Source organism: Linepithema humile, chromosome 7, assembly GCF_040581485.1.
Source record: "Linepithema humile isolate Giens D197 chromosome 7, Lhum_UNIL_v1.0, whole genome shotgun sequence".
In the NCBI taxonomy this organism is placed as follows: domain Eukaryota; kingdom Metazoa; phylum Arthropoda; class Insecta; order Hymenoptera; family Formicidae; genus Linepithema; species Linepithema humile.
In genome coordinates, this window is record NC_090134.1 from 16,968,039 (window position 1) to 16,993,066 (window position 25,028).

The 25,028-nt window shown below is 45.3% G+C and overlaps 1 protein-coding gene across 12 annotated transcripts in view; it reads left to right on the forward strand.

Moving 5' to 3' along the window:
• The window catches only part of Ten-m (teneurin transmembrane protein Ten-m), a 554,800-nt gene that overhangs the window by 520,982 nt on the left and 8,790 nt on the right, over nucleotides 1-25,028 (forward strand). For 4 of the 12 annotated variants that reach the window (XM_067359317.1, XM_067359321.1, XM_067359318.1 and 1 more), the window contains 13 exons: nucleotides 2,610-2,792; nucleotides 7,910-7,994; nucleotides 9,743-9,906; nucleotides 10,431-10,586; nucleotides 13,758-14,047; nucleotides 14,235-14,481; nucleotides 15,260-15,634; nucleotides 16,278-16,613; nucleotides 16,903-17,110; nucleotides 18,771-18,797; nucleotides 20,371-20,587; nucleotides 20,820-21,655; nucleotides 21,805-24,113. In XM_067359317.1, coding sequence (XP_067215418.1) covers nucleotides 2,610-2,792; nucleotides 7,910-7,994; nucleotides 9,743-9,906; nucleotides 10,431-10,586; nucleotides 13,758-14,047; nucleotides 14,235-14,481; nucleotides 15,260-15,634; nucleotides 16,278-16,613; nucleotides 16,903-17,110; nucleotides 18,771-18,797; nucleotides 20,371-20,587; nucleotides 20,820-21,655; nucleotides 21,805-24,113 — 5,433 coding nt within the window. Of the gene's footprint in view, nucleotides 1-2,609; nucleotides 2,793-7,909; nucleotides 7,995-9,742; nucleotides 9,907-10,430; nucleotides 13,023-13,757; nucleotides 14,048-14,234; nucleotides 14,482-15,259; nucleotides 15,635-16,277; nucleotides 16,614-16,902; nucleotides 17,111-18,770; nucleotides 18,798-20,370; nucleotides 20,588-20,819; nucleotides 21,656-21,804; nucleotides 24,114-25,028 lie in introns of those variants that run through there. The other 8 variants (XM_067359312.1, XM_067359311.1, XM_067359313.1 and 5 more) reach the window with 5 other exon arrangements.

Below are 25,028 nucleotides of genomic sequence, written 5' to 3' on the forward strand. Positions count from 1 at the left end.
ACTTTTTTTTTGCGCTCTTCTCTCACTCTCTTTTTTCATCCTCCACCCGGTTGCCGACCCCCTTCGCCGCCCCACCCCATTTTCTTCCGCTCACGCCGCCTCCTGTTGCGTCCTTTATCGTCCAATAGGATATCGGGCGACGTTCGTTACGACCGCTAGAAAAAAGAGTAGAAACGAATCCACCTCATTGACTGGGGCACTCCATGCAGAAGAAGCGGCTCGAATTTCTTGCCGACTCCCATGTACAGCGGATTTTCTTCGAATACAGTGCCCGAATTCGGGCGCTCGATCGATGCCGGCCGATTAGCTGACATAATTCATTAATTATTATACATTATCTGTATAAATAAATTTACAGCTGGCGATATTAAATTTTTACCGATATACATTCACGAGAAGCGATAACAATAAATTAATATTCCAATATCGAAGATAATATATTGAAAGAATAAATTGCGGGCAAAGTATTTTCTGTAACAGACAGACACAAATTGATGCATGCTGTGTAACGAATATGAAACCTAGAAAATCCGTCTTTAACGCATGTTGCTACGCCAATTTTTTTTCGTCAAGTTATGACATTTTAAAAATCCAACGCGAATGAACGAAACGACGCGTACGCGTAATGTTACATAAGCATTGCGATCAGCTGATCAGCTGATCAGCTGATCAGTGATGGTAGATCACTGACCTATACAGAATACATAATTCTCGGTTAATTTTAGCATAAATTGGGATTACTCAAAATGATAATTGATCCGGGTCGATGTAATTATCGATATCTTCGCGCAGAAAAGTTGCAACGAAAAATAAGTTTTATTTGAAAGCTCAGACGAATTTGGACGCTTCCGACAAGTTTGAAATTTATCTCGGATGAGTGATTTGCGAGAGATATATCGCTTAAACAAAAATAAAACTAACTCTTCCGGTGACATAAAAATGCGAAACAGTCGCTGCCGGGCGACGTGCCGAATTTATGGATTAGAATGACGTGTATTCATTTGCTGCGCTTGATTTAGCGTGAGATACAATTGTGTTTCTTCATCGTTTTGCAGTTGCAATAAACTTTTTTCGAACATATACGCGAAATCATGAAGTACGGGCAATCATGAAGTATTAGTTGACGTGTACAGTTGCAATTACTCTGCATAATCGTTGAGTTTTGCGTGATTTATTCGCGCAAGAATTTATCACGCGAGTAATCGCACGCCAAGATGATAATAAAAACAAGCGAAGATAATTGAGTTCAGCGATGATATTCGCTTTTGCCGTTTTTCGACTCGCAACACGCCGCTCCGTCGGACATAGTAGTTAAACCGAGTTTTTCAATTGGCAGAGTTGTTTCGCGCTTGTAATGATCGAGATTGTTTTGGAATTGTCGTATATCACATTGAAAGTGCATCGCGCTTGTAAAACTCGGATATTGCCGTATAAATAAATCGCAGTGTATACATGTCTTTTTGTGATCGAGATTTAGCTTCGCAGCCGCTCGCGTTTGTCCTACTTATATAAAGCCTGCTGAATATTGCAGCCCGCGTCTAACAATAATCTGCTAACGCTTTCGCGGGAGATATACCGTGATGAATAGCGCAACAGCCTTTTACACCGCGAAACCTCCGGATCGCATCGGGCCGGCTTTCCATTTTTAATATCTCCCGACAATCTTTCCAATCCGCGGCACGCCTGTAAATCCGCCTCGTTCATTCCGCCTTCGTTGCCGCGCGCGTTCGCGCTAACGCTCGAAAGCGAACTTTTGTCGGCTTTGGCTTGGAAAAAAAAATTCCAGATCGCGCGCGGATAGGGTTACGCGCGGCGATTTCATGCGTTGGCGCATCATCCGTCCACCCCCGACGGCCGCGATGACGGTCGTCACGTGTGAACCGTACCTAATCGTGAGATCGGCTCAACCCTTCGCCAGATGAAAACCCAGGCCGGGTACCACCTGCTCTGGATTACTTGGCGCGAGCATTATAAGCTTCGGAGACCGCCAGCCGGCCTGGATCTAGGCGAATCCTCGCGCCGACGTGTCGATCTGGCGCTTTTCTTACCAAGATGTTCTCACTTTTATGGTTCCATATATTCAATAGACACCTACCGTTTTTTTTTTGACAATTTTCCCATCAGTCGTCTATTATCCATTTGTGATTATTTTATTGCTTACCCCGGAAAAAAAATATGAGCCAATTTTCCTTTTCACGATCAAAAGTGGAAAAATCAGTTATCTCTCTTCTCGAAAAATATCGCGATTTATAAAAAAATTTATAAAAATATAGCTAAGGTTATTTAGATTACATTTTATTTTTAATAATTTTTGTTATATTTCTGAGTCTTGAAATTTTAGTTACGCTTTTACAATCCTTTTCTATTTAAATTTATTATAATTTTTACCTGCTGCGTGTCCTCAGACAAAATACCACGCATTAAACCCGTCTTTTTAAAGGGTAAATTTTGAACCTGTCCGTGAAACATGCCAGAATCCTTTTTAACACTTTCACTTTTTAAACCGTGAAATTTATCGTTCTTTTAACATCAAATACTTTGAATTATATTTATTTTCCAGAAATTTTTCATTCTGAAACTAACGTACTTTTTCTCCGTTGTTGTTGCAGGGTGTTTGTTGGACAGTTCGGCACCACGGGGCCCACCTGATGTGCCACCCCGTAACCCCGCAATGAGCCGACTCAACGGAAGACTGCCAGGAAGTCACGCTGCGAGCGATCACGAACGCGATCCCGATCTCGAGCCATCCTGTCTCGTACGCACCCCATCCGGTAACTTCTACAATATACCAAGTAAGTATGCGGGGATTGTTAAGTCTGATTTAGTAGAGAGGGAAGAGTAAGCGGCGGCGAACACGTGGGAAACGGTTTTCCCCCTTTTCCTCCGTCTACTTTCACCAATCCGCAATTGATCCATTTTTTTGCCGAAATAAAAGTTTCAGTAGCATTACACATATTGCGTAATTTCAAAATAGTAAATTTTAAATAAGATTCAAAGTATTTTGAAATAAGATTATATCATTTATCGAAATAATTGAAGCTAGATTGTACAAATTTTGCTTGTTCTTAATTCATAGCTTGAGAATTGTTCGCTCTATATCTTTATTAAGAAACTTATTGATCGCAAATTGGTGAAAGAATCGTGTACGATATTCCCGTGCTATAAATTTTCCCTTTTATTAGAAACTTCTTTTGCCATTACCTTAATTACAAAATATTGACCCCGAGGAGGCGACTCTTTTTTTTTTTTTTTTTTCCTTATCTAGTCAGGTAGTCGCGTCACGAAACGAGAGAAACGATTTTTGTACCTGTCCCTGTTTTCTCGTATCTCGCCGGAGCATCGATTTGTTATCGCCGCGCAGAAACAAAATGCGAAACTCTCCAACTTTTCCTTTTAATAATGCCGCGCGATTGCCGAAGCATAAATATTCCTGTATCGTTGATATTTTGTCGGGATGAAAAACGTGAGTTGTCCTGGCGGGGTGTGTCAACCGATAATGTCGGCGATGTTTGCGCCAGGTCATCGAAAGATGGCTTAGCGAGGGCAGACGGCAGCGGGGTGACATCTTTGACGAGGGTATACGCCGTAATCAGTGGTAACCAATAAGGGGAGGGTTAGCGGAGGGGGTGAAAAGGGGAGTCGATAATTTCCAGGTCCTCTTACGAGCTCGTATCTTATCGTCCCCGCGTTCTTCAAAGACCCCTCGAAAGCCAACGCTGCAGTCCCTGAAATGTTTCTCTTTTTTTTTCTCCCCGACGAAGTTTTCGTACGCTTCTGTTTGCCGAAGGATTCCGGGTATCCTTTTGCTTTATCTTGGGAAAGCAAGGCACGTGATGACCCGGCCGACGATGCTCGCGTGTTTCGCGTGAGAAAACGCGGCTTCTCGTGAAATAAAAGTTCGAAATAAAAGTCCGGACTTGTTGGAGTAGCCTCGAGACTGACTTGACGCTCTAACAAGCCCGAACGATTCTCAAAATCTAGTCGCCGGATTGGCCCGCCCAGAGCGCATCGGTCTGATTCAGCTCGAGCTAACTTGGCCTTTCACGAGTTCTTCAAACTTACACGCGCATAGGCAAATTAATTGCAAATTTAATTTAAAGTATCTCAACATAAAATAACATTGCACTACCGGCGAAACTTTTCAACGCGATTGAAAAAAAAAAAAAAAAAAAAGAAAAGTTAAAACCATGTAACGTCTGAGAAAGTAGCAAAAAAGACATAAATCATTCATTCGCAGTAAAAGAGAAGCCGCATTTTTGTGTTTTATGCGCATACACACACACACGCGCACACACAACTTTGATTTTAGAAAGTTGATCTTTAGTCACTTAAAATGCACAGAAACAAATGAGCGATTTCCGCATTGAAAAACGGTATTCGCATTTATTTTGTGCGGCAGTTTAAGGACAATCCCCGACGTCGTGGTTTGCCTCGTCCTTTGCCGTACCACCGAGCGTTCTTTTCGAGAGAAGAAAAGGGTGCCTTGCGGCGACATTTTCCGAGGCACTCCACCGACGCGTGGTATCGACTACAGAGAGAAAACAACGGTGAAACCTAAGCTTTTCCACGTACAAAGTGTCCCCCGGTCCACTCGGTGACTCCGGAAGTGTCCGGTACAAGTACCCCGGGCGCCCGCCCGGTGACAAACTCCTTTCTCTTGTTTGGCTCGTCGTAAAAGATTTTTCAAATTCCACGGTCGAACGCCGGGGGTTGATTTTTCCGTCTATGTGTCTTGCGTTTTTCCGAAGCAAACTGCGACACGATTCAAAGGCCTCGCTTTGAAAGCCGCGTGACAGCACAAACGGTGATTTACGATCCCCTTTGACTTATTGACTTCCCGGTTATGACACTACCTGACGCTTATGACCGTCTTTGCATAATACGTTTAACTCCACTTACATTAGATTTCTATACTTTCCCGAAAATCCTCGACTACCTGTCTTGTTTATTTTTCAAACCCTTTTTCCACGAAATCTAATTTCTTTTATCGCCGTCGCTAATCCAGTTATTGCTGTGTAACCGAGAAATATTTTTTTTACGAGCGTAAAACCGATTCGTGCTACTTAAATCAAGTTAGTTCTTCTTCTTCTTTCGCACACATTTTTACAACAGACTAATATATCTGTATCTGCAAATATTCGAAATTGCCTTGCGAAATTCACGATAGCTCTCAACAGAGCGGTATTATAAATTATTAATGAGATAGATTGTTAATCGCAGCGTAATGGAAAATCCAAGCAAGTCGATTTTCTCGTGCTTAAAATTTTACGGAATTTCACCGCGGAATTTCAGAGATGCATAACGAGAAAAGATACATCTAAGCGCTTTAATTCTTCAAGTATTTCGTTAAAACTTTATTCCGCCCCTTGTAACATTGGATTATCGCGAATGTTTCGCGTCACGTGAGAAAAGTTATTTCGCAGCTTGCGACTGAGGTATACGCTTCAGCATTATCGCGTTACCGGAATTCTAGTCACTCGGGTGATTTAACGCGGCCGACGCAGTTCCAGTCCGTTGCATACTCACGTACAACCCTTTCGCGGCGCCATTCTTCGCGTGAGGATGCCCCTCGCGACGGTAAATCACCTGGCAGGTCGCCAATTAGAATGAATTCTCGCCGGCGAACCGCCGATTAGCAGATATTCCCCTCTAATTCGATTCCGGACGACAGGGGCTCGTCGTCTCTCTCGTGCGCCTAAGCGTCCGGGAGAAAAATAAAAGTGAAAAAGGACACCCTGCGGGGAGAGAAAGGGAGAGAAAGCAAAAATACCCTCCTCCGAAAATCACCGTAATCACAGATATCTGCCTAAATGGCATAATCACCGGATTTCGGGGCCGGAGCGGCAACACCTGCAATTAGCGGCGGCGGGGGTCAGTCGGCTACGGCCCCGAGCCCCTCTTCTTCCCACGCCCGCGTTTTACTCGCTCGTTCGGGTATACGTGTAAAGGTGCAGCAGTGAGGAGCTTCGTTGGGCTTGAGTTACCCGTTAAGAAGACAAAGGAGCGCCGGAGCGACGAGCCTCCTACAGCCTCCCGCGCTTCCCGCGCGCTACCCCCCCCCCACCCCCTCTCCCCCCGCCCCGTTGTTCCCGAAAAAGGGCTTTCGCGAAACGGGTTAAGTGTCAAGAACAACAACAAAGCTCGAACTCGAATGCCGCTCGCGCGCGTGTAAACGTGCAAAGTGGCTCATTAATATTCAAAACGACGAGCGCTGCGTTTTAAATGCGCGCCGTGCCACCGGAGAGAGCGCGCGCCGCTGTATCTCGTCGTGCGGATACACCGAGTTAAACTTCTAAAATTAATTCGGAGCTTGTTTCAAATGTAAATACGTTTTCGGCGTGCTTATTTCTATTTTATCAGTCATTATACTCGGAATTGAATATCCAATCTCGCACGATCTCTTTTCCTTTCCTTTTTTTTTTTTTTTCATCCTTCCGCCCGCGATATCGCCCGCCGATCATGAATATTGTACGTTCCGGCCAATTTTTCCGGCTGGAAAATAGATTTAAAAGTTTCGCCGGCGCGAAGCGCTATTTTAATTCGTATAACTAACATCGACCCGAATATTTCAGCGCGATATCGCAGAGAGACGTGATAGAATTCGTGCGATCCCGCGCGTTATTCCATGTCCGAAACTTGTACTTGAGGTTCCCCCGTTTGAGGCTTAACGCGTTAATACCACTCGTGCATATTGTTGCGAGTGTGATCCCTCAAACCACCATCATCCGCCGCTAATTGTCAGTGTTAGCGTCGAATATACGAGGTGTATCACTCGTATAGGATTTGGCTCCAAATTTCCAGATTGCATATTTTAACGAAAGGGGAGAAAGAATTTCAATTCCAGATTTATTATCAGATCCAATTAACTTCTTTTCTCTTGCTTTTTAAATAGAAATTTTACTCTCGCGATGTACTTTGTTTTTTTTTCTCTCCGCTTTTTAAGATCCCCTGCATTTAATGATTTTCTGAAACCCAAGAATAACACACACGCGTCTTCTCCCTTCACTTGCGGCCTGGCCGCTTGAAATTCAAGCCAAAACCGCGATGAATCATATACTTATCGATTCAACAGGAGCCGCCGCCGCGACCCGCCGTCTCACCTCTTCCTTCTGCTCGAAACGCACACGCAGCGTAGCACGCTGCGCCACGAATGGGAAAAGACGGTCGCGTCTGGCATCACAAAGAACGTCTGGTCGTTCACCGATGTGGGGTTGGAGGGGAAGGGGAGGGGGGGGAGGAGGAGGGGGCAGAGAAAAGTCTCGCGTTGAAAATGAGGAATCGACACTATCGTAATTTATTTAACGGCCGACCACGCCTCGCGCTCACCGACCTTCGCTCGGCCGCGCGTAATTACACGTTCCGCGTAATCGGAAATACTGCGTGAGGATAAACGCAAGGGAGAGGGTTGTCATTATCCCGTCGGTTCGTCCGGCGGACATTTTTTAGTCTGTCAAACCGATAGAGATCCCACGTGAAAATGCTTGTAGTACGTGCCGTCTATTAGAAGGCCCTAACGATATCATTTACTGCGGTAAATCAGTTAGTCATCCGCGATGGAGCTTCATCTAATCCACCGAACGTGAAACTTTAAAAATTGCGGGTGTAATCGCGAGCCCTCGCGATGCGAAAAGGGCTCGTTGGAAAAAGTTATCTTACCACCAATTTTCGCGCGTTACGACGCGTCCTGGTGTAATGCGATTTCGTATGCATTACGTAAAATGTAAACTACACCGCGTTGAATCGCATTTACATTTTTGGCGGCGGAAAAACTTAACAGGTGCGGGTGGGAGGGCGGAGGAGAGACAGAGAGGGAGGGAATCGTCCCGCCGTTTCCCACGAGAAATTTCGCCGATCTGTCAGACGCGTCGTATAACAAACCATCTCTTCATCGTTTCGTTTCTTCTTGCAGAGATACCGAAGAATGAATACAACAACAAGAATCAGTCTACAGGGAACAGTCCAATAAAAGTGGAGCTGCAGAACAACATGGACAGGTAAAGAGCCGCATTTTACCGAGCAATATTTTCCGTCCCGTCTTTCTGTGCTGCGCGACGACGTGTGTCGCCTGTGTGCGAATGAATGAATGAATGAATCGAAGGAAACGCGTGTTCGGAAAACCGACGGATGATCGAAGCGAACGAGCCGTGGCCGACTTCTGCTCCGCCGCCTCTTTCTTCGCGTTTAGACGGGGCCACTCGAGAGATCCTCATGAATCATCCATTCAGTCGATTCGCACAATGAGTCAATGTTTGAGCGTGGATTGTCATCCCTCAAGAAAGCGCTTCTCGTCCGCGCGTGACGCCTCGCCGTGGAAAATCGCCGGTCCGTCGAGACCTTACGAGAGTATTCGCCACAGACTCTCGAGAAGCGCACTGTTGAAACTTGCAAAACGGTCAGTACGAGATGCACAGTGTGTATTTACACGGAGCCGGTAAACGAACTTCTTTCGCACGGCAGCACGACGGAAAGTCGTGATAACGCGCTATCTTGGCAGCGAACATATTCGACTTTTACAAATTAATAAAGCGCTCGAAAGTTGAGCGAATTATTTAAAAAGAAATTGAATGACATGATATTGAATTAGTATAAAGTGGAAAAATTAATTTGATCACTGCTAATTAATTGATCACTGCGATATGATATTTTCTATTTAACTTGTTCCTTTTAGAATTTTTAGAATCAGTTCGTCGATTTTTAGAATTATCGAATAGTAAAAAAAAAAGTATGAGATGTGAGAAGCGACACGATTCGAAATTGCTTAATTTGTACAAAGTTAATCGCTTTTATTTATTTTTGGTAAAAGCCAAAACAATAGAGCATAGTGAAAAATGTAAATGCCATAAAACCCAAGAGCTGAAACGTCCAAAAACGTAGAATATTCCAATATTGGAACTTTGTAACGAATAAGTCAAACATTTCGATGTCGGTCCCGGAAAATAGAGAATTCAGAGACCAGAAGTTTCACTCGGAGAACTCAAAATCGCCCGCTTTTATTTGGTTTGCGCGATAGAACAAAAAAAAAATGCGCGTCCAATCCGCGTAGAATCAACAGCGGAGAGAGAGAGGACGCTTGATAGACGCCGCGTGGGTTTCTCGTTTTTTTCATTATTACGCGGCGCAACGAAAGCAAACGCGCTTCTCCCGCCCGCGCTTCGGAGAATCCGACGGGTTGCGTTTAAATATTTTGGTTAGACATTTGTGAGTTACTTGGAGGCAGCGGCGGCGGCGGCGGCGGCGGCAACGGCAACGGCAGCGTTCAGTACAAACATACTCCAGGGCTGCTGCTTTTCCACGGGGGGTATGTATGTAACGAGCGAGAATACATTACGAGTTTCTCGAACGCCACGAGGGCGAGAGAGGGAGAGGGCAAGGGCGGAGCGAGACAGCCGAAACTCCATACTATAGGGGAAACTCCGCGAGTTTGACCGAACGTGCTTGAAAATTGTACCGAGGTGCCGAATTCCACGACGGTGTTTCTCTAATTACAACGGCGGTGCATCGAGAAATTATGTAACGCCCGTTGTGTAAAAGCCGGAGATTCGGCGGGCGCTAACGCGCGCGCGGTTCTCTTTACGGGCCAGCCATCCAACTTTCCGCATAAAATGGCGGGATAAAGATTAATCTCCGACCGTTAACGAACGGGGGGGTAATCGTTAACGCGCGTGTCGGACAAACATGCTAACCCGGCGGAGCCGGGAATTTAAATTGCGGCCGCTACAAATCGACCTTCATTGATTTTCAGAGTACCTTTACCTTACGGGCACGCCCCGTCGATGATCCCGATGAGGAGACAAAGCATCCGCTGTCACTTCCGCAAGGGAATCGATTGGTGCAGCTGGAAACTAATTGCCATAGTAGTAATTATGCTCGCGCTCTGCTTGACCGCGGCATTAACTTACGTCGCAGGTAATTATTCGCGTATTACTTTTCGCAGCGGTGGCATGTTCTTTGCTCTATCAAGATCTTTTACACTGCGAGCGACGTTCAATATACTCTCGGCAATGCCATATATTTCGGTGCAAGTAATTAAGCTGTACGCCACGCTCATTAAGAATACATTATGAATACGAAGAATTATGGATAGAGTCATTAGTCGTGAAAAAACAATTTTGCATTTATCTGTTTTCTTTCACACTTATTTCGAGAATATATTGAACGCCTCAAGTAAAACAAGTACATATGTAATTTTAATTCCGAACAAAATTATAAAACGTAGTACATTTGTTCAAAAATTGCAATTGTGTTTAAGCACCGTCGCAGAAATGTTTAAGAGATATGCGTGGAAATATCTTTAAAACTGATTTTAGATAATTTATCGATTCTTATATTGTGCGTGAAATAATTCTCAAGTAACACAAAATAACATAAAGCTAATATAATCCCCGGTGAAAACTAACACCACATCCAATGCTAATTGATTCCTTATTAAGCGTCGAATTTAGTGAACTGGTCGTATCAAGGCACGAAGGCGTGCACGGTGCTGGTGGGCGAGAACACGGACGCGAAGCCGTCGAGCGAGGCGAACAAGACGTCCACGTCGTCCACGTCGACGTCGCAGTCGATCCGCCCGCGGCAGCCTACATCAGGTAGTATTATCACGTCGGGTAGCATGCTGCTAAATGGTTTTGTGTACAGCCGCAAGCGTAGGGACACGTTTAACGAGCATGCGTTGCACCAAACTGTCGCACCACCATCCTTTCATGACCCTGAAGAAGCGTCCTTAACCGGGCAGCGGTCCGTCCCGTTGCATGAAGAGTTTTCCGGTAAGGTTGTGCATGATCCGAAGCATGCGGACAGTCCGGTGAAAGGAGCTGCCGAACGCTCAATCGAGATTGCCGAAGTCGCGAGGGACGCGCCGCCGGAGTCGCCGAAATCGACGACTTCCGGATTGGCGGTGCCGCTTGTCGCGAATGTCTCCTCCACTACTACTAATTATTCGCACGATCGTTCGACTCATACCACTGTCGCTGTCGACCATCTCACCTCTTCATCTTCTGTCTCTGTCTTCGACTCTGACCGCGTTTCTTCTTCCGCGTCGACTACCGTCCGCGAATCGCCCAGCGACGGGGCGAGGCTCGGCACGATCTCGCGGCTTCTCGCGGGATCACCGGGAGACACTTCGACGAAGTTGCCCGGCGTCGACGAGGATGCTGCTGACGCCGCCGTCGCCTCGGGAGCCCCGATCGCCAAACTCGCGCGCATCGACGTCGCGGATTTCGAGCACGATACCGGTAACGCGCTCACGTCCGAAAGTTCGGACATTGCCGAAGGCAGCGATGATACTGCCGAGACTACGACGTCTGCATCCGGCGTGGAGTCCAAGAAACTTGGCGTAGATAGCAACGACTACGACGAAGTAGTCGGCGGAACTACGGAGAATGACAGTGGCGTTTCGCCCGCCAATTACAGCGGTAACCTGGACGTTGCCGATGGCACTGTAGAACCGACGACTACAACATCTTTGGAGATACGCTGGAATGAACCGACGGAGGAGCAACAATCGCACGTAAGTAATTCCGATTCGAGCGACGTGTTAGTTCCCGTAGAACTGGATCAAGAAGAAAACGCTAGTACGATTTCGCCCAATAGAAACGTAGATAACGAAACTACGTCGTTGAATAAAACTGAGAAGATCGGAAGATCGGAAGATGTAGTCAAGATTGAAGTTGTCGAAGACCGTGGCGGAGATGCGTCTGGAGAGAACAGTGGCTCGGAAAATGACGGTATCTCGCGAACGGTAAATATAGCCGAAAAATCCGCGGACTCGCAGACGTCGGACGTCGTGAAGGAAACGCAAGAGCTCTCCCGGGAATATTCATCGTCCGAATCCGAAGCCTCGTTCAGTGTCGTTAGAGCGGCCGAGCGATCCGAGGAGCTCCAACGAGACTATCCCGTGCCGATCTACAGCTACGGGCAAGACGAGGTGGAGATCGTCGATTTCCAGCACAAGATCGCGGAAACGAGACACGCTGCGAATTCACCCGACGCTAAGATTCTCGACAACGACGTAAAGACGAACGTTGCTTTCCGAAAAACACGGGACAAGAACGATCTACGAGTTGTCGTGAGGGAGCGAAGCGACGAAGAGTTCCTTCGGAAATTCGAGGAGAAGTTCCGTGAAACCGACGGGGTCGACGAGTCCATTGAAAATTTCCCGTCGATTAAAACCGACCGTAATTCATCTGCGACCGACGCTCTGCATGACAACACGATGCATGATTCATCGGGCGACGCGTCATCCAATTCCGCATCTAACGCAGATCATCCGTCTAACTCGCCGATAATTCAACGGGTGCAGATCGTGGAGGTGCCGGTGTACCGCGACGCTCATTCGGACAGTCAGTCGTTTTCATCATCCTCATCGCCGCATCGAGTGCTTATAAACGTGACGATCGCTACCGAGGACTCCGCCTCCCCGAGGCCGCTGTACGTCCTGTCGGTGTCCGTGCCGACGGAGAGCGACGCGGCCGGCCGTACGTCCGGGATTAACATCAATCAAGCGCAGGTGCACGAGCGGCCTCCGGAGTCATACGCAGCCAGCATGAAAAAAATCCCTGCTAATGACGCGGCCGAGTCGATACACGCAGTTGATACGCGATTACCGCCACCGCCGCAGCCACCTGCCTCGCCGCCGGCACCGCCGGTCTGGGCGGGTGGCGAGTGCGAGTGCTCTTGCCCCTGCATGGGCTCGTCTTCTGATGAGTGGGACAACTTTTCAGCGATCGATGACAATCCTGAGCAGGAGCTCGACGACGTTAACTCCACTTTTCTGTTAGCCGAGCAATCCTCGGACACGAAGCAACGAAACGAGGAATCCTCCACGAAAGATTCGGTAAGATCCGACGCGAGTTCCACCACCGAAGACTACTATTCTTCGTCGCCGGACGACGTCACGGAGACTAGCGAGTCAGACAACGAGACGATTTCTTCGTCGACTTACGAACCGGAAGTAAGCACCAATATGTGGGCCTGCTCGGGGACGACTCCGCTCCCGCCAGAGCCCACTATACTAATCCTCGAAGGTGAGGCCTCGTTTACTATTGTTTTTCTTTCCTTCTTTATTCACTCTCTTTCTGGAACCACTTATCTTCTTCTCTTCGAGCACTTTCACTTTCTCTTTTCTGATGCTAATGCTCACTTCTTTGCTTGTCGTGGGCGCCGGTCGCGGATTTGTGTTGATTTGCATTGTTGTAGTCATTGTAATGCGCTTTGTAGTGAGTAGCGTAATTTTATGTAGATTGTTGTAGCGGTGACGTAATTTTAAGTCGAGAACCCCTTCAATTCCTGCACGGAATGTCATGATTAAATAGCCGTTAGCAATGGTGATCGGTAATTTTACATAAGGGTGAAGAAAATTATTCAGTTGTATTTGTTGTGAAATAACTGATAACAGAAGTATAAATAATCTGTTTAAAAATGAGATAAAGAGAAAAGAAGTAATTTACACAAAGTGCCGACATGTAGAAGCATCTGTGTTTAAACTAAAGAATATTTAACTTTTGAATGAGAATTTTCGCTTTTGTCGGATAATGTAATCTCGATGCCTCGTTAAACTTAAATTAATGCTACTTTTTTTAAGACATCAGCTGTTTAATTCGAATCAATTTTGGCCGGTGTAAATTCTCTTCTAATCGTAGATAGATAATTGAATTAATTACACTAAAGCCACACTAATGACAATCTGGATTTACATTATCCGACAGCAATCCGAGCGTGATCGTTTATCGTTTTACTAATTTTGACTCGTGTATCTGTAGGTTCGCGAACCTTCCCGGCAAGGTCTTTTCCGCCCGACGGGACGACCTTCGCCCAGGTCGGTTTAGGACAGAAGCTCAGCAAGGAGATACCGCCGTACGGCTACTGGAACATGCAGTTCTACCAATCGGAGGCCGCCTACGTGCGCTTCGACTACAGCATTCCGCGCGGTGCCAGCATCGGCGTGTACGCGAGAAGGAACGCGCTGCCCACGCACACGCAGTACGATCTTCTGGAGGTGCTCAGCGGTTTCAAAGCACGAACCACCAGGGCGTCCCATGTTAGTGTTATTGTATGTGCCGCTACCCTATTTTTATTTCTCTCTTTTATCTGCCATGCCGATAGTCTTGAATAGACTATTTTTTATATATTTTCTTTTTCTATCCGCTCCTCCTCTTAAAAACTGATCAAACTGATACGATCAGATTTGAACGACGATAGATTACGCGGATATTAATCGACTTCAAACGCTTTTACAGCCTTCGATTAAGAAAGAGGTAACTCAGTACATGGAGCCCGGGCATTGGTTTCTCTCGCTTTATAACGACGACGGAGATCCTCATGAAGTCTCGTTTATCGCTGTAATCGCCGAAGATATGACGCATAACTGTCCGAACGGCTGCAGCGGCAAGGGTGAGTGTCTCTTAGGCCATTGCCAATGCAACCCCGGCTTCGGCGGCGAAGACTGCAGCGAGAGCGTCTGCCCGGTTCTTTGCAGTCAAAGAGGTGAGCTTGTTTTAATGTCATTCCGACGAAAAGTAAATCAATTGTTTATTTTCACTGTCCAAATATCGGTTGTAAGTTAATTCATATTCATTTTTGTATATTATTATATTTATTTGTATGTAATTATTATGCGCTATTATTCCTGTAAAAATATTGAGAAGTTTGCGATAATAGGATTCAATCGTTTAGTTAAAATAACATTAAATTGAAATCCGTATTGGAATTTTAATAAACTTCAAAAATCGGTTATTGGTTACGGGTTTGATTGAAATCCTATTGAAATAGAAAGAAATAACGATTGGTAGATTTTTTAACCTATTAAAAAAACCAAGCCTGGTTACGGCTTCGTTTATTGATTTCTTTTAAATAGAAATCAAAGCCGATTACGTTTCACTCGCTTCAGTATTACACTTTTCCAAACAGTCGCGATACATATTAATTTCCTGGTGCTTGGTGTACCGTTTTCTCCTTCTCTTTCTCTCTCTCTCAGCGCTCTCGTGAGATATGTATCCACATTTATTTAAATACTAAAATAAAACGTTGCAAGTAATCGATTTCAAGAAGAGCGCAACGGCGACTCGGTGTGATTTTCGGATTTAGTAAATTGAAACGCGCGCGTGTACTTTTTCGGTGCAGCTTAGATTGCAACGACAACTGTGTATATCGCGTCGAGTTTTAATTGCCAAAAAGTTTTGATTGAAAAGCAATTTTGCAAATACTGCGCGCGTGAATAATTTTGGTCTGCCTCGTTAAATTGAGTTCCGTCGTCTCGATTTAGGCGAGTACATAAACGGCGAGTGCCAGTGCAATCCCGGCTGGAAGGGCAAGGAGTGCTCGTTGCGGCACGACGAGTGCGAGGTGCCCGACTGCAACGGACACGGCCACTGCACGAACGGCAAGTGCAACTGTGTACGCGGCTACAAGGGGAAGTATTGCGAGGAGGTCGACTGTCCGCATCCGACTTGCTCGGGCCACGGTTTCTGCGCCGAGGGCACGTGCATCTGTAAAAAGGGTTGGAAAGGAGCCGACTGCAGTCAAATGGACAAGGAGGCACTGCAGTGCCTGCCGGACTGCAGCGGCCACGGAAATTTCGATCTCGAGACCCAGACCTGCCTCTGCGAGCCCATGTGGTCCGGAGATGATTGCTCGAAAGGTAAAAGGAGAAATTTAATCAACATTATTTATACATTAAATAATCGAAAATCTAGCGTTCTGAAAAAAACAACTGGCTAGTGTAAACAGCTGAGAGATTTTTAGTTGGAAAAACATTACAGAAATAATTACTGGTGGCTAAATTTCGAAAATTTTGTTTTTTATATTTTTCTGACAAATATTTTTTAATTATAGCAATTAATTGTTTTACGTAAAACATTCTTGTACCTGATTTTTATAAAAATATATTGAAATTTAAAAAAATAATAGATATATTAAAATCAAATGCTGACAAATATCTTCACGTTTAACGTAAATTCGGAATTAGAATATCGCTATTTAGGAGGTAACTAATACTAAATTGGGGTTAAACATATCGATCGTACGTTCGTGCACTCCGCGGACTGACAGTTCCTGTGTTTCCAGGTCTGGATGGCGACAGAACTTGCGAAGTAATTCTTACGAGATTCTTTTGAGTAACTGTCCACTTTGTTTTTAGATTCCCCCTCTAGCTTCGTTCACTTGTGAGATGTAGATCATCGCTTTACTTCTCCCGGCTTCTGCGTTGTCGCTTCGAAACTAACACATTCGTCCGTATTTGCGATCGCTTCGCTCTCTAACTTTCCGTTTCGATGGTGTTTCAGAACTGTGCGATCTCGATTGCGGTCCTCACGGGCACTGCGTGGACAACGCCTGCGATTGCTCGCCAGGTTGGTCCGGCGAATTATGCAATCTGAAACAATGCGATCCCCGATGCAACGAGCACGGACAATGCAAGAATGGCACGTGCCTATGCGTAACCGGATGGAACGGAAAACACTGCACGATGGAGGGCTGTCCAAATTCCTGTTCCAGCCACGGACAGTGCAGGGTGTCGAACGACGGGCAGTGGGAGTGTCAGTGCTACGACGGCTGGGACGGCAAGGATTGCAGCGTGCTTCTTGAACAGAACTGCAACGATGGGCGAGACAACGATAAAGGTACAGCGCTCAAATTCACTTTTGCTATTAATTCAGAATGTTTTGTTAACGAATCGCATCTCAAAGAAAAGGATTATTTTTACTTATACTTTATACAATTCTTATTTTGCATTACAAATTTCAAAAATGAATATAATCTATTTAAGTTTACGCTTAAAAAGGAGTAAAGACGAATTTTTAACAATTGCATTTCTCAAAAGTATTTATATTGGGAATATTTATTCAAAATTAAGCATTGTTCGTATTCTTTTTTCGCAACTGCAATGGAAGATAATGTGCCTTTTTTCAGATGGTCTCGTTGATTGCGCGGATCCGGAATGTTGCTCAAATCACATATGCCGTAGCAGCCAGCTGTGCGTCGCGGCGCCTAAGCCAATCGATATATTGCTACGGAAACAGCCTCCCGCCATCACTGCTTCCTTCTTCGAGAGAATGAAGTTCCTAATCGACGAGGGCAGTCTGCAGAACTACGCTCGTCAGGAGACCTTCAACGAGAGGTAAGTTCGCCGTCGATCGTCGCGAGACTTTCCCCTCTCGTCCTTGCGACCAATGTCGTCGTCATGGTCCTCGTCGTCTCCGCGTTGAAATCGTTAGCGAAATTTGTCCGTCCCGAGATCGATGTTGCGTCTATAGTCTGCGTGTCTCTGAGTAAAGAAATAAAATGAAAAAAAAAACCTCAACACACGCGCGATCATGAGAAAATGGCAGCATTAGGAACACATCAGTCGTTGACACTATACGGGGTGTTCAAGATTCTTTATGCTTCTTTTTGCGGTGTGGATTTCCCGAACAATACGAAATCGATTTTTCTCGGCAAAACTTGATAAAACGCTATCTTTAGTAACTTTTCAACATCTTTGCGATTAAATCATTAAATAAAAACATGAATGACGTAAAATTCACTGAAAGTGGTCTCGAAAAAATACGATTTTGCGATTTAATTTGTCTCGAAGCTTGTAAAAATTTCCGAGATTTTTTTATAACGTAGAAATTATGCCTCAACAGGTTCATCAAGATCACGCCTATTCCAAATTAAGTAAAAGATTACAAAGGAAATGCATGGGGGGATCTGCGAAAGCCCCCCGTGTACAGCGTGCCAATCGCGAAGGTCGAGAAAGTTGCATGCTCGACGGGACGACTAACGGTTATTAATAATACGAATTACGGTCCCTTTGACTCGAGCCGGGAACCGAATCGGTTGAAAGATTAGTCGTACAAAGCCGATCGATCTCTATTTTTAACTAAAGCGGGAAGAAGCGCGTGCACAGGAGAGAAGAGGGTCCCTGGCTTCTCTCTCTCGCAGGGACCCGGTAATCTTTAGCTGCCACCGCGCGCACATATTACAAGATACACGCATACCCCTGTACAATCTCTTTCTCCCTTAGTACACGTGTATTACCAACAGTACAGACACGAGGATGCATACATAGATTTCAATATATTATATCTGCGTTGTTGTGACCCGTGTGAAATCACATCCCAACAGTTTTCTACATATGTTTTGTACGTACGTGTGCGCGAGCGTGTGCCCTGCACTGAAACCCCTTTCCTCCTTGCCTCCTGCCCCCCGCCTCCTACTCTATCTCTATCTCTTTCTATCTATTTATCTCTCTTTTATTCTTTCTCCATCTACCCCGATCTTTATCGCAGTCCCTTACGAATCTATCTATCGGTATATCAGTCCAAACCCCTCCCGTTCTTTCGACTTTCTCTCTCTCTCTCTTTCTCTCTCTCTCTCTCTTTCTCTCTTTTCTCTCTTTCTCATGTCCGTCCGAGTGGAGCTTGCGTGAATGTGTGAGTCCATGTTTAAGCCTCGAGCTTTTCGCTCATCATGCCGGCTAAGGGGGTGGGAAGGGGATACAATAACCGGACAGTTTTTTTCTCCCCGACGCGTCAGGTCCATCGGAAAGGGGACCAGCGAATTCTAGTAATCCCGAGACGCGACGTATCGAAATTCTTCATAAAAGCGGAAAGTTTTCCTCAGACTTTTCTATATTTTCATTCCCGAACCTCTGGAAATCCTTCGGCATTTTTTTTTCTCTCTCTCTCTCTCTTTCTCTCTCTCTCTCTCCCTGATCCTTCGTCCCGGATCTCCTATTTTCGCCTTTAATCGCATCATTTTAACTCGGCTCTGTTTTATCCGTGCTGCCCGGTCAGTATGTTCTGGAATCACTTCAACACAAGGTAAGAAAACCAGACGTCGATAAAGCTCGACTAAATGAACGAGGATCCGTAATGAGATCCGTAGCGGTAACAAAAAACCTGCTGCTGTTTGATAATATTTTCGTGCATTTGGTATCTCTCACGTATGTGTACATAAATACATCCTGCATCCTGATCGCGACGAGCCGTGCGCGTGTGCGTTCGACTGCGCCTGAGAACGTTGACCTCTCTCGATTTGATTGAGTCTCAGCGGGTCTCTCTTTAGATCACGTACTTTTGCACCACGCATCTCTAGCATCGGTCGCTTTCAAGATGATAGGGGGGGAAAAAAAATAAATAAATATCGAGGATTAATGAGAAACGATCTCTCATTGATCCTGATGATATCTATGTTCTTTACATCAACTTGGAAATCTCGATGAGATATGCGCGGTTCATGATACATGTTCTAAGAGCTTCCGTCGTGACAGTTGAAACACATTCCACGATCGTTCGAACTCGCACTTCGTCCTCCATTGTTGTTGAACACATTCTCATGTTGCATGGTTCAGTTACCTTTTGATTCCTACGTTGTGTTTCGTGCCTTTTACGTTGAGCTTCTGACTTTGTGTTATTCGTGTGTATATATATATATATATATATAAACTGTACGTATATATAAGTAGTGACTTGTCCTCGACCATATGCTCCAGTGCCAAAGAGGCACACGATTGCAAAAGTTCGACTGTCGTAACACTGTATTCCGTTCAAAGACGGCAAGTACGGTTTGACAGAGAGATCTGAAAATTGCGCCGAAACGAGAAAAGGAGAGGTGCAGCGATTTACATTCGCCGTTATTCGCGCAGCGGACGATTGAAGAGTCGAGTGGTTCCTCTTTAGCACTGAGAAGCAAAATTGACGAAAGTACGTCGCGTTGAATATTTACCGCGTATTTGCATACGCGATGGCGATCAATGCCCGATATCGAGATACTTTTATAAGCGGCGAAAGGATTCTGTCACATGTAAATGAATGCACATTACCCTCCGGTGCAATTTTATCTCGATTGCTTCTGTCTCTTTTAAACGCCCGGGAAAGAGTGCACGTTGCGTTTAATTATAGCGATTCTCCCCAACGCATATATCGATCCATTTAACCGAGGATCAATCTTAAGATTTATTTTTGAAGCACTTGAAGAATATTACCCAACGTTTTTTACACCCTTTCTTCGTCATTACTTTTTTAATAAAAATAATTAACACTGTTTTCTCCAATACATTCTTAAATTTTAATTTATATACTTCTACATAAATTTTTAATAAGAATAATTTCAATTCATAAAAATATAAAGGTACGTATTTAATTTCTTCGTCCTGTTTTATTTAACAAGAAACTATTTCGTCAGATATCTCAATCAACATTATAAACTGACAGTATCTTTTCGACGACGTTCACGAAAATGTTCAAGAATTGTGAACAGTAAAAAACGTAGTAGATTGAGATTAGCCTAGAGAATAGCGATTGCTTTGTTGGTAGTCGAGACACACAAAGTGATCTTAGAGTATCGATTCGCCCGCGAGTTTTCCTGCGATTACAATGATTATTGTCTAAACAGCCGATCGGCCGTTATACGCGGTCGCGTCGTCACGCATCTTGGAACGGGATTGATGGGAGTGCGGGTCAGCACGAGCACACCGTTGGAAGGCTTCACTCTCACGAGAGACGACGGCTGGTTCGATCTCCTGGTGAACGGCGGCGGCGCCGTAACTCTGCAATTCGGCAGGTCGCCTTTCAAGCCGCAGAGCCATATCGTCTTCGTGCCTTGGAACGAGGTGGGTATAAATTTGAATTAATCATCGAACTACACTCAGCTTCCGAACTGGAAGTTGACTGAACTGCCGTCGAAACTGCTGGCTAAACTGACTAAATCTTGTACCATAAAATTGATTGACTTAATAATTACTCTCTTACAACGTGTGATTAAATCTATTCTGGCGTCCAGCAAGTTCTGAAGTTCGCTTTAGAATCGAAGACGAATACTAATAAAGGTACAATTCGTTTCAGGTTATCATAATCAACAAGATCGTCATGAGCACTGCCGAGGAGAAGCCACCGGTGCACATTTCACACGCGTGCGCGGCTCACGACTACGATCTCATGAAGCCGGTTGTCCTGGCGACTTGGAAGCACGGATTCCAAGGATCCTGCCCGGATAAGAGCACAATTCTGGCGGAGTCGCAGGTGATACAGGAGAGCTTGCAGATACCCGGAACGGGTCTGAATCTGGTGTATCACAGTTCTCGCGCGGCCGGTTACCTCTCTACGATACAGCTGCAGCTGACTCCGGAAGTCATACCGGCGACTTTGAATCTGATACACCTGAGAATCACAATCGAGGGTATCCTGTTCGAGAAGACCTTCGAGGCCGATCCCGTGATCAAGTTCACCTACGCGTGGAACCGGCTGAACGTTTATCGTCAGCGCGTTTATGGAGTCACAACCGCCATGGTGAAGGTCGGTTACGAGTACAGCGACTGCAAGGACATCATCTGGGACGTGCAAACGACGAAGCTGAGCGGCCACGACATGTCCATCTCGGAGGTCGGCGGCTGGAATTTGGACATTCATCACAGATACAACTTCCACGAGGGTATCCTGCAGAAGGGAGACGGTTCGAATATTTATCTGAAGCACAAGCCGAGAGTTATTCTCACCACAATGGGAGACGGTCATCAGAGGCCGATGGAGTGTTATGACTGTGATGGGCAAGCTTCCAAACAACGTCTTTTGGCGCCTGTTGCACTCGCAACTGCCGCAGACGGCTCCATCTTCGTCGGTGATTTCAATCTGGTCAGAAAGATCCTCGTCGACGGAACAGTTCGAACTGTGGTCCGACTAAAGTACGTAACTGGTGTCATTTAGTTTTACTTATTTATTTATTATTCATATTAATTGCGATTAGAATCTTCTTTCTTTAATTTCTTGATTTTTTTTTAACGCACGACGATTGTGCTTCAAATGGCTAACCTTTTTTTGTTTCTTTTCGCAGCGCAACCAGAGTGTCATATCGTTATCACATCGCTCTGAGCCCACTGGACGGCGTTCTCTACATATCGGATCCGGAATCCCACCAGATCATCCGCGTTCGCGACACCAGCGACTACACGGATCCCGATCACAACTGGGAGACGGTGGTCGGCTCCGGGGAACGTTGCCTTCCAGGCGACGAGGCTCACTGCGGCGACGGTGCGCTCGCACGAGACGCTAAACTCGCTTATCCCAAGGGCGTCGCCGTTTCCGTCGACAACGTTCTGTACTTCGCCGACGGCACGAACATCCGAATGGTCGACAGAGACGGCATTATTACCACCGTCATCGGTAATCACATGCACAAGTCGCACTGGAAGCCTATACCCTGTGAGGGAACGCTGAACGTCGAGGAAGTTCATCTGCGCTGGCCGACTGAATTGGCTATCAACCCTCTGGACAACTCGCTGCACATGATCGACGATCACATGGTCCTGCAGCTGGCGCCGGACGGTCGCGTGAAAGTCGTCGCTGGGCGTCCGCTTCACTGCGCCTCGCCGTCGGCCTCGTTCGACACGGAACTCGCCACGCACGCCACCCTCGTGATGCCGCAGAGTATCGCGTTCGGACCGTCGGGCGATCTCTACATCGCCGAGAGCGACTCGCAGAGGATCAATCGTGTACGCGTAATCGGCACCGACGGCAAGATATCACCGTACGCCGGCGCCGAGTCCAAATGCAACTGCTTGGAACGCGGTTGCGACTGCTTCGAGGCCGATCACTACTTGGCGTCGACCTCGAAATTCAACACCATATCCGCCGTGGCGGTTTCGCCCGACGGTGTCGTGCACATCGGCGATCAGGCTAATTATCGCATCCGCTCGGTGACGGCGAGTATTCCTGACGCGAGCGGCGCGAGGGAGTACGAGATCTTCTCGCCGGACACGCAAGAGATTTACGTGTTCAACAGATTCGGCCAGCACATTGCCACGAAGAACATCCTCACCGACGAAACCGTATATCTCTTCAGCTACAACGTTAACACCAGCAACGGCAAGCTCAGCACGGTGACAGACGCAGCCGGCAACAAGGTCTTCCTCCTCAGAGACTACAGCAGTCAAGTGAATTCGATCGAGAACACAAAGGGCCAGAAGTGCAGACTGAGAATGTCCAGGATGAAAATGCTGCACGAGCTGAGCACGCCGGACAATTACAACGTCACTTTCGATTATCACGGGCCTACGGGCTTGCTGAAGACGAAGCTCGACAGTACCGGCCGCAGCTACGTCTACAATTACGATGAATTCGGCAGACTGACCAGCGCGGTGACTCCCACGGGCAAAGTAATCAGCCTGACATTCGATCTTAGTCTGAAGGGCGCGGTGGTGAAGGTCGGACAGAACAACAGGAAGCCGATTTCGATGCTGATCAAGGGATCGTCCGTCGTGACGAAGGTGGGCGAGGCCGAGCAGAGAACGATGGTCCTCGCCGACGGTTCGGTCGGCAAGGTAACACCGTGGGCTCATACCGTCAGCACCGATACCATGCCATACTCGATCCTAGCGGAAGTCGAACCTCTGCTCGGCGAGAGCTATCCCGTGCCGGCGAAACAGAGGACGGAGGTCGCCGGAGACTTAGCTAATCGTTTCGAATGGCGGTACTTCCTGCGAAAAATACAGGGAAATAAGAATCGCGGCAACTCGAAGGCGATCGCTCAAGTCGGCAGGAAGCTCCGAGTCAACGGCGAGATTCTACTGTCTCTCGAATACGATAGAGAAACAAACACCGTGGCTGTGTTCATAGACGATCGAGTGGAATTGCTGAACGTCACATACGATCGAACAGCGAGACCTGTTAAATGGGGTCCGAGGAACGGTATTTTCGCCGGCGTCGAATTGGAATACGATCGATTCAGCAGATTGACGAGCTGGACGTGGGGCGACATCAGCGAAACGTACGGCTTCGATAGGGCAGGTCGATTGTACGAGATTAAATATAGTGATGGTACATCAATGGTGTACGCCTTTAAGGATATGTTTAGCAGTTTGCCACTGAAGGTCACTACGCCGCGGGGAAGCGATTATCTTCTTCAGTATGACGAGGCGGGGGCATTACAGTCGTTGACAACACCGAGAGGTCACATTCATACTTTCTCTCTTCAAACGTCCCTCGGATTCTATAAGTACCAGTACTATTCACCAATGAATAGGCATCCGTACGAGATTCTTTATAACGACGATGGTCAGATCCTTGGTAAAGTGTACCCTCATCAAAGCGGAAAGGTCGCTTATGTTTATGATCATGCTGGAAAACTTGAAACTACACTTGCTGGTAAGTGTTTGTATGACTAAAATAATTTTGTAAAATATTTCTCTTATTTTATTGTAGAAAATCGAAATTATTTTAGTATTAAATTTTAAATTATTTTATTTTACTCATTTTTATGCTTCAAAATTTTCTATTATAACATTTGAAAAATATGTAGAATTTTAGAATTTACATTTTTTTATTGCAAGGCATTGAAATCTTTTTATATACAGAATAAATATTGTACGTAAAGAAATGGCCTAGAATTGTAGTATATAAAATTTCAGTGCATCGTAATAATGTTCTAAGCCTGTCAAATGATATAATATAAGATTCTAAAGCATAAAAATGAATAAAATATACATTAATATTCAAATGTACATTTTATTTATTTTTTGTCTTAGAACGCCTTAGAATCTTATATCATATCATTTGGTAGGTCTAAAACTTTACTACGATGTATTAAAATTTTATATTTTAGAATTCTAGACCATTTCTTTATTTAAAATATAAAATTTCAATGCATCACAATGAAGAAAATGTACATTCTAAAATCCTAACCTAATTAATGTGTTATGATATAACATTATAAGACATAAAAATAAATTAAATGTATATTTTAACATTCTAGACCATTTCTTTCTTTAAAATATAAGATTTCAGTGCATCGCAGTAAAGTTCTACGTCTGTCGAATGATATGATATAAGATTCTAAAACATAAAAATGAATGAAATGTACATTTTTTTTACTCCAATTGAAATGTTGTATTTTAAAGAAAGAAATAATCCAGAATGCTAAAATGTACATTTTATTCAATATTGGACATTGTAATTGTATAATATAAAATTTGGTGAGCTCAGCATTTTAAAATTATTATTTGTTTATTGATGAATATTATAATATTCATTCTCTCTTCTCCAAATCGAATTTTAACAATG